Here is a 9,304-nt window from a genome sequence, read left to right as displayed (position 1 = left end):
GCCCCAGGTTAGGAGCCTGGGGGGTGGGGGTGGGGGCGGCTCAGGCCCAACAGTGACAGGAAAGGGGGGAGGAGGAAAGATGGGGAGGTCTGTTTGAGACCCGTCCAGGGCGGGGAGGTCGGGGCAGATCTGAGTCACCAGCCCAGAGAAGGTCCCTCAATCCGTGCCAGGGCAGAGGGACTGAGGGAGCCTGAGGCACACCTAAAGATAGGAGGCGTGGCCTGGAGGCGGCCCAGAGGAGGAGCCCGAGGACGATCCAGCGGCCAGAGAGGGGCGGGGCGGGAGGGCGTGGTCGGCAGCGTCCTAGGCTGCAGAGGCCAAGGAGGCAGCTGGTCGCTTTGGAGAGGGCAGCTTGGGCACGGGGTGGAGGTCAGAAGCTGGATTATTGGGGTTCCAGAGAGAGCAGGAAGAGGGGAAGCTCTGCTAGCCGGGCGGCCTAGCCACAAAGGCGGAAGAGAAGGCTAACAGGGGTGTAAAGGAGGAGGGAAGAGGCCGGGGCGCCTCTGGGCAGCGGAGGCCGGGAAGGGGCGAGTGGCTGCGGCCCGCGGAGCCGGGCGGCACGGAGGGCTCGGGGAGGCTCCGCAGCCTCCTAGAAGCCGTAGGCCACGGAGCAGAAGTAGTCCGCGTCGTCCTCTGGCTGCACCGGGGAGATGGTCAGGAGGCAGGCGTTCTGGGCCTCGTCCTTGGAGGCCGAGAAGCGCGGCGGGAGCCCGGGAGCCCGGTCCTGCTCTTCCTTCGAGTAAAAGTGGAGCAGGAACTGGGGGGCGCCACCCGGGTGCTGCTGGAACCAGGAGACCCCGTGGTCCCGGATGGCAAATTCCGGCTTGAGGGCACACAGCAGCCTGGCGGTCTGCCCCGGGAACACCAGCAGGGCGTCGGGCTGGGTGGGCCCTGGGTGGGGGTCTGCGGGGACACGAGGTTCTCAGGGCTGGGGGGAGAACGGGGTGGGGGGGGCTCCTGGGGCTGGAGGCGGGGAAGCTGGTTGGGGGACTGGGGGAGAGCTGACGCCCTTAGAGGCAGTCCCCCTCCTCCCTCCAACCCTCCCCCCACAGACATGGGCTGGGGGGGGCCCACCTGTCCCCAGAGGCTGCTGTCTCCCGTCCCCCCTCCCCCTGCGCCCAGGCCTCAGCGCCTTCCTTCCTGCCTCCCAACCAGGAGCCCTGGGGAGGTTCTGGGGTCTGCCCTCTGGGGAGGCCAGATGGGCCGGCAGCACAGATGTGGGGAAGCCTGAGTGCCTCTGCTCTGCCCCAAGTCGGTCTATTCGCTGTTCTCCCAGAGCTTGTGGGAACCGAGAATTCCCAGCGTCCCTCCCACCCCCTTCTGCCCGTCACCATCTTCTTTCTTATCTGGTTGCTCCACCCGACCCTCAGCTGGGGATCTCAGTGGCCACTGAGTCCACCCAGAACATGACCATTCACATCAACAGCACCAGGCCTCCAACGTGGCTTGAATACTGCCAGGGACGAGGAGCTCACTACCTCTCCAAGCCAATCCATTCCACTCTGGGAGGCTCTCACTGTTAGCTGCTTCTTTCTGCAGTCCTGCTCAAAGGGCCCCTTCCATCTTCCACCCATTCTTCCTGCTGGGACCTTCCAGGTCCATAATCCCTCTCTAGTTTACACAGTGATCATACACTGAGTGCTCTTGTCCAAGCTAAGCTTTCCACTTCTTCCCCCAGTCCCGCTCAGCCTCAGACTGCAGACCATTTGCCAGCCTTGGGATGCTGCTGCCTCCCTGACCATCCATCTCATTTACCACAATCCGAGGTGTCCAGAAGTCACTGGTATCCTCCAAAAGGGCCTGACCGGCATAGAGCTCAATGAGTCTGTGCCCTCTCGCCCACTCCTCCTAACGGGACACAAGGCCACCTAACTTCAGGGCTGCTGCCTCTCTTGCAGCTCCCAAGGAGCGTGCAGGCCACTCAGACCATCAGCTCTTTTTCAGGAGAGCTGGTGGCCATGCAGGCCTCGCCATCAGTGCTTTGTGAGGCTGGTTTCTGTTGCTCAAAGGTGAGTGTTTACGTGGATCCCCACGGATCCCTCCATCATCTCAGATCCAGCCTAGGGCTCCAGGCCACAAAACCCGTCTGGCTCCCGAGCCTGTGTCCAGGCAGTGTGTTGGTGACTCTCCCTCCTAGCCTGGCCTGCTGCCCGCTGGGCCTTTATGCAAGCCAGGCCCCAGCCAGGAAGCCTGGGACATCAGGGTCCTTCTTCCCTTCTGCCCCCACCCTCAGACCCCAGAAATGCTAGTGGGGAGGGGGCACGGTGAGGGCCTCTAGCAGGAGGCTGAAGCAGAGGAGGCTAGGAGCCTCCCTCCATTACCTCTGCCTCTCCTAGACTGTTTTCTCAACAAAATGAGGGGTTCAGACCACACGGGCTATGAGGAACCCTGAGCCGAGTGGAGCCAGCCCCAGGTGCCTCGGGGTACCCCAAAGAGAGGGTTACTCACTTGCTAGGAGGGTCGCGGCAGCATTGGCCAAGAGCAGAACCAGCAGGTGGGGGTTCATGGTTGTCTGGGAGGCAGAGCAAGTTGGCGCTGCCTGAGCCTCCTGGGGCTGAGCTGGGGCCCCTCCCACCCCCAGCAGCAGCAGCAGCAGAGGCCAGCCTGGCCAGCCACAACAATCCATGCAAATCAGAGGGGGAAGTGGAGGCAGGGGGGGCCCAGGCTGAGCTAGCAAAGGGGCCTTTCATAGAAGATGGGGGGCTGGGGGCCTCTTGTTTCCCTTCCCCAAGGTCTTCCATCCCTGGGAACCAGTCGGCCTTCAGCAGGCCCCCAGTGGGCCCTCGGCAGGCCTACCGGGCCTGGGAGGAGGCCAGCTCAGGCTCTGGACGCTCCCAGGACTTTCTTACCACCTTGGATGCCTCCTGGATCCCCATTCTCTCCCCTGGGATGCTCCACCCACCAAGTGTTTAGACCCAAAAGCCAGATGGCCCCTGTCCCCAAGGATCTCACAGGCCCCACCAGGCCCCCAGACAAGGGGACATGCTGGGGAGAGGAGAGCGCTACTGGCCCTGAGCCTAGCAGGGATGGGTCGGCTCCGGGAGGACCAGGCAGGGGAGGGACATGCATGGGAAGTGCTCAGCAGCTATGAGCTGCTGCCGATGTGCTCCCCTTGGCATCCCGGGCTCCCCAGGCTGTGTCTCTTCCCCTTAGGAAGAAGGCTTCTCCCCAGGGCCAGACTTCAACTGCCTGGGCCGGGCCTCCCTCCCTCCACTCTGAGAGGGCTGTCAGCTCCCAGGCCCTGCCTCTGGAACACAGAACAGAAGCCACCTAATGAGAACCTGGTCTGGTGGAACTCACGTCTTCGTTTATTAGGCACCTACTATATGCCAGGTAGTGCTGCTATGCACTTTACAAGTATGATGCTCAAGCTTCATGGTAGAGGAGGGTATCATCTCCCCATTTACAGCAGAGGAGACTGAGGCAGGCAACAGTAGAGTGACTTACCCAGGGTCACCTAGCTAGGAGGAAACTGATGAGATTCAATTGTCTTCCGGAAGGCTCTGATGTGGGTGGAAGGGACCCTTCCCTGCAGAGCAGGTGATCTTAGCAGCCCACGCCCCCTTCCACCCATTTGGACTGGAATTTGTAGTGTTTGCTCATCTCCTGATGCCAGGAAAGCTGGCATGCTTTGGGCTCTGGGGTGACCCTGAGTCGCCCATGGAAGGCAAAGAAGAGAAGGGGGCACGGGAGGGTTTCCCCAACTGCTTCTGGGACCAACAACTCCCTTTGTGGCCACTGGGCCAACAGATGTGAGCAGGTGCCTGCCACTCACATGGCGCCTAAGCAGTGCCGACCCGCGGTGCTGCAAACAGGCACCTGCTGGGAGAACTTGGGGTCCCAGGCGACCAGTGGCCTTTGCCAGCAGAAGCTTGAGCGGCTGAGAGGCTTGCTGGCCCAGTCCCAGGAGAGGGTCACCACTGAGATTTAGGAACGCCAAAGTGGCCGGCCGGTGCCGTTCACCAGGGACGAGAGGTGGCTCTGGCTCACCCACCCCAGCTGGCCAGGAGACCACAGGACGGCGGAGCCTGGACTGTCAGCGCAGGGAGAGACACTGCCAGGATTTGCTGTGGCAGCCATGGAGGGCATGGCTCTCGCTTCACTGAGCCTGCCTCGGCTCAGTTGTCTGTGGCTGACTGGTGAAGGTCACGGGCGGTGGCTCAGAAAACCCCAGAGTCCGTCTTTGAGGGCTCTTGGAGCCAGCAGGAGACGTGGGAGCTGGGTCGTGGCCTATGGGGCTACACAGCCAACCAACCCCACTCACGGTACCAGGAGGCACTTGGGAGATTGGGAGAGTGGTCAGAGAGATATTGGCTCTGCCAGCACGGAGGCTCTAGGGCAACACCGCCATCCTCCGGGTGCCCACAGCCAGCGGCCAGAACAGAGATGGCAGGGGAGTCAGCATGTGGCCACGGGTTCTACCAAGGACACCACCAGCTTCATGCCCTGCCTGCCGTTTGGGCATGCCAGACCACTGACTTGTGCTCTGCCAATATTCCTGACCATTGTCTCTGAGTCCAGAGAGAGGTCATGAGAAGCTCATCGCCAGAAGAATGCTGGAAGAAACAAATGGTGATCCGACCAGCACTCCTGTTCATGGTCAAGACCTACCCCCAGGTAACACTGCTCCCAAGTCTTGGCATTCACTGGTTAATGGGGATCTCCCCGTACTGCATCGTGAAGAGACTGGCCGCTCTCCTGTTGATAAAGTGGCCCCCAAGATGGCAGACAAGCCTTGAGTTCTTGAGGTAAGGATTGGAATCTGCCCAGGCTAGAGCTGGCAGGTCACAGGTAGGTGAGCAGACTAGTGGCCAATGTCCAGGTGAAGCTGGAGGGAGGTGTACACCAGCTACTAACCCCAACATACCATCCCATGGAATAGGCATCTGTTTGTCCTTGCACAGATGCAGTGGATTCCCGTCTATTAGGAGCCAGGCACTGTAACGGCTCGTTTGCTTGGTCATGGTCACGCCTTACTAACTTTGGTCTCTAGCCACCTGTGACTGTTATTGCTTGGTTGTAACAGGCTTTTAGGCCTGTCATCACGAAAGACGCCTATAGCGGGTATTGTGGCTACTGCTGGGCGTGGCGGCCTTAGTTGGGTTCCTGGGGTGTGGGGTGAACCACCCTCCCTCTGTTATGTCCTGGCGTATATTTGGTGCTGGGCTGTAGCATTAAGGGTGCCAGGTCTATGACTGTAAGGCTTGGCAATACTCCACACTCTGGAGAGGAATGTCCTGCCTCCTCTAGATGGAAAAAGAATAGCCTAGACGCGCCTTGGTTGTGGAAGGAATTTGGGGTTTTTACTCCTCTCCTTAGTCCAGTAAATACTGTCTGTTCTAGATGGGGACAAGAGTGAAGAAGAGCCCCAGAGAGAAGAGGAGAGCCAGGGGGCAGCCAGGTGGCGCAGTGGATAGAGAACCGGCCCTGGAGTCAGTTCAAATCTGGCCTCAGACACTTGACACTTACTAGCTGTGTTACCCTGGGCAAGTCATTAACCCCCATTGCTCTGCAAAAAAAACAAGAAAGAAAGAAAAGAAAAGAGAGTGAGTGGGCAGAGAGAGTAGGTGGGGAGAGTGGGGGGGACAGTGAGAGGGGAGAGAGTTGGGGGGAGAGAGTGGGGGGAGAGTGGGGGGTAGACAGTGAGTGGGCAGAGAGTGGGGGGGTAGCTGAGGACAGCAGCACCAGGGTGCCCTGACACCTCCCCCCAGGCTCTGCTCGGCCATGTAAGCCAGAAAGGTAGATTGGCTCTGCTTTCCAGGCAGCCAGATGAAGGGGGCAGAGCAGTTTATGGACCTAGTTACTCCTCATAAAATCCAAGGTCTAGGCAAGTGTGGATATTTCCTTGTGTCCTTTGGTCTATGGTATGAAGGAGGGGGAGAGCTTTGGGAGCTAACCAGGAAGTTGTCACCTTTTCTAACACAGCTTGGGGGTGGGGGGGAAGGGTTCTCTTTTTTTTCTACTTAATGGCATTTTTTTCCTAATTACATGTAATGATATTTTTCAACATTCATTTTTATAAAATTTTGAGTTCCACATTTTTCTTCGCCCCCTCCCTCCAAGACAAGCAAGCAATCTGATATAGGTTATACATGTACAATCATGTGAAATAAATGTCCACATGAGTCATGTTGTGGAAGAAGATCAGAACAAAAGGGAAAAACTACGAGAAAGAAAAAAAAAATGAAACTCATCTGCTTCAATCTGCATCCAGGCTCCATAGTTCTTTTCCTGGATGTGAAGAGCATTGTCCAGCATGAGTCCTTTGGAATTGTCTTGGATCATTGCACTGCTGAGAAGACCCAAGTCTATCACAGCTGATCATCACACAATGTTGCTGTTGTGGTGTACAGTGTTCTCCCGGTTCTGCTCACTTCATTCAGCATTAGTCCACTTAAGTCTTTTCTGGCTTGTTGTCTGCTGGGATGGTAGGGAGCATTTTCAGCATTTCTTGTATATGTGTGAGTTTCAAAATAGTATTTTCTTTTCTTTTCTTCCCAATTATATGTAAAGATTGTTTTCAACATTCATTTTTGTAAGATGTTGAGTTCCAGGTTTTTCTCCCACCTCCCTTCTTTCACAGGAGAGAGGTGGGGGTCCTTAGGTATTCCTCAATAAAAAAATTACACTCTTCTTGCACACAGTCCCAATTAGAATTAAAGTGATCTTTTATTTGGCGCTAGGAAAGTGACCAGGTGGGAAATCAAAGATTTCAACCCTAGGGAGGAGGGTTAAGAAACATTCTCCTCAGGGGCAGCTAGGTGGCACAGTGGATAAAGCACCGGCCTTGGATTCAGGAGAACCTGAGTTCAAATTCAGCCTCAGACAATTGACACTTACTAGCTGTGTGACCCTGGGCAAGTCACTTAACCCTCATTGCTCTGCACCAAAAAAAAAAAAAAGTATACATTAAGAAACATTCTCCTCCAGCAGAGGGAAGGCAAAAGCTTTTATAGAGGGTAGAAGGGGTGTCCACTTGAAAACTGGGAAGTTGCCTTTTGGGGTGGGGTGGGGTGGTGAAAGCTTGGATGCTTGTCATATTCCCGAGAGTAAGGGGGACTTTTTTTGAAATGATGGTTCTGACCTTTGGGGTTACCTCTGTCTCCTAGCCCTGGTCAGGTAGTAGCCACACCTAACTGACTTTCCTGCTATAGAATTTTATCTCCCCTGACTTCTTAGATATGTCTGTCCTGATATCTAGTTGGTCAATCTAAATTTTAATAGTCTCTTGATTCCTCCATCTGTCTGTCCTGTTATCTAGTCATCTTTGGTTTTGCTTCTCACAGGAGAAACTTCTGATTTATCCTAAGCCCCAGTTCACTTCCTTCTTCCCTCCCGAAGCCAGTAAGCAATCCGATATAGGTTATACATTACAATCATATTAAACATATTTCTACATCATGTTGTAAGAGAAGAATCAGAGCTAAACAGAAAAAAAACCACAAGAAAGAAGAAACAATAGCAAGAAAAGTGAAAGTAGTCTGCTTCAATTTGTATTCAAACTCCATAGTTCTTTTTTCTGGATGTGGAGAGCATTTTCTGACATGAGTCTATTGGGTTGTCTTGGATCATTGTATCGCTCAGAAGAGCTAAGTCTATCACCATTGGTTATCACACAGTGTTGTTGATACAATGTTCTGGTTCTGCTCATTTCACTCAGCATCAGTTCATGTAAGTCCAGGTTTTTCTGAAATCTGCCTGCTCATCATTTCTTACAGCACAGTAAGATTCCATGACATTCATATACCAATACTTGTTTAATCATCCCCTCAGTTTCCAATTCTTTGCCACTACAAAAAGAGCAGTTATATTTTTGTACATGTGGGTCCTTTTCCCTTTTTATGATCTCTTTGGGATATAGACCTACTGGGGGTATTGCTGGGTCAAAAGGTATGCACAGTTTTATAGCCTTTGGGGCATAGTTCCCAGTTGCTCTCCGGAATGCTTGGATCAGTTCACAACTCTACCAACAGTGCAATAGTGTTCTAGTTTTCCCCATATCTTCTCCAACATTTATCATTTCCCTTTTTTTGTCATTTCAGGCAATTGGATAGGTGTGAGGTGGTACCTCAGAATGATGTAGGAGTCAAAAAAAGGTTAACAGAAAAACCTAAGACCCGAGCTCTAATTTAGATCTGAGCTCTTAGAGGTGTGATGAAATAATGAGATTTAGCAGATACTCAAAGACCCACCTGGAGAGTAATCCAGACTGATTGAATCAAGTGAGAGTGATTAACTGCTGATTAGCTTACTTCAAGTTAACTGGATTGTAATCACACCTTGAGAACACCTTCAGAACCAATGGATGTCGATGATGCCAACCAATCAGCTTGAAGCAGTGGGTAAGGACCGCCTCTATTCCAGACCTATAAAAAGCTTCCACAATCAGCTTGCTGGAGAGAGTTCCTGATTAAAGCAGGCTCCTGGAGAAGGACTTGAGGAAGAACCCAACCAGGCTGGAACTCTATGCTAGATAAGCCTTTTTTTTCCCTGAACTCCTTGTGAATACCTCTATGCTTTAATAAATGTTTAATGCCCAAAGACTGGTGCAGAAGCTTCTAATTTAAGGTGACCACAATTTACATTTTAAACATCACAGAGGGATTCAAACCCCAGTTAATGGATAACTTAAGACTTGAGTCTTCATTAATACAAGTCAAGGCCTAGGTTCTTGTGACCCACATTAATCACCACTCATAACAAGAACATAAAGAGGCAGGTCACAGAGATCTTAACTATAACAATGATATGCTGACAGGGCATAGAAATTCTACTGATAAATGAAAATATTATGAAACTTAGACATGGGAATCAAAAAGTGACGTGCAGAAAAGGCCAAATTTGTCCCCAGATTCACCTCCACAGAAAAAGTTCCCCACCTTGGGGCTTGGCTCAAGCTCCCAGGAACTCCAAATTAGGAAAAGCCCTCCCCTGTACCTCCCTAAAGTAGAGATTATTTTAATTATATTGATAATCAATTTATCCACACTATAAATATAACTATCTTTCTTTCCTTATTCCAGAGATACCTTTCCACTTTTCTGGTTCTTTCCCTGTGGTCACCCACAGTATTGCAATAAAACTTGGGAAACTGAATTACTGAGTCTTGTAATTCTTTTGGGATGCCTCACGATCAATTTGACCCTAAATTCTATCCCACATCAAGAGTAGTTTTCATTTGCATTTCTCTAGTCATTAGTGATGGAGAACATTTTTTCACATGGCTGTAGATGGCTTTTTTTTTTTGGCAGGGCAGTGAGGGTTAAGTGATTTGCCCAGGGTCACACAGCTGTCTGAGGCCGGA

At 52.8% G+C, this 9,304-nt stretch overlaps 1 protein-coding gene across 1 annotated transcript; it reads right to left on the bottom strand.

Annotated features, from left to right (window-relative positions):
* Nucleotides 1–589: 589 nt before the first annotated feature.
* Nucleotides 590–2,506, bottom strand: LOC122745939 (pre-B lymphocyte protein 3-like). Its single transcript, XM_043991397.1, has 2 exons — nt 2,449–2,506; nt 590–903 (listed from the first exon to the last, which is right to left on the bottom strand). Exons 1-2 carry the CDS (start codon nt 2,504–2,506, stop codon nt 590–592), a joined length of 372 nt encoding a protein of 123 aa, XP_043847332.1.
* Between the last annotated feature and the right edge of the window lie 6,798 nt (nt 2,507–9,304).

The sequence above is a fragment of the Dromiciops gliroides genome, chromosome 3 (assembly GCF_019393635.1).
Source record: "Dromiciops gliroides isolate mDroGli1 chromosome 3, mDroGli1.pri, whole genome shotgun sequence".
Lineage (NCBI taxonomy): Eukaryota > Metazoa > Chordata > Mammalia > Microbiotheria > Microbiotheriidae > Dromiciops > Dromiciops gliroides.
This window is presented reverse-complemented; position numbering and strand designations above follow the sequence as displayed.

What these genes read in the sequence shown, in the direction of transcription:
- LOC122745939 (XM_043991397.1), bottom strand. Translation starts at nt 2,506, where the DNA reads ATGAACCCCCACCTGCTGGTTCTGCTCTTGGCCAATGCTGCCGCGACC. An exon ending in TGCCGCGACCCTCCTAGCAA is followed by an intron (nt 904 to 2,448) that starts GTGAGTAACCCT and finishes GTGTCCCCGCAG; the next exon opens with ACCCCCACCCAGGGCCCACC.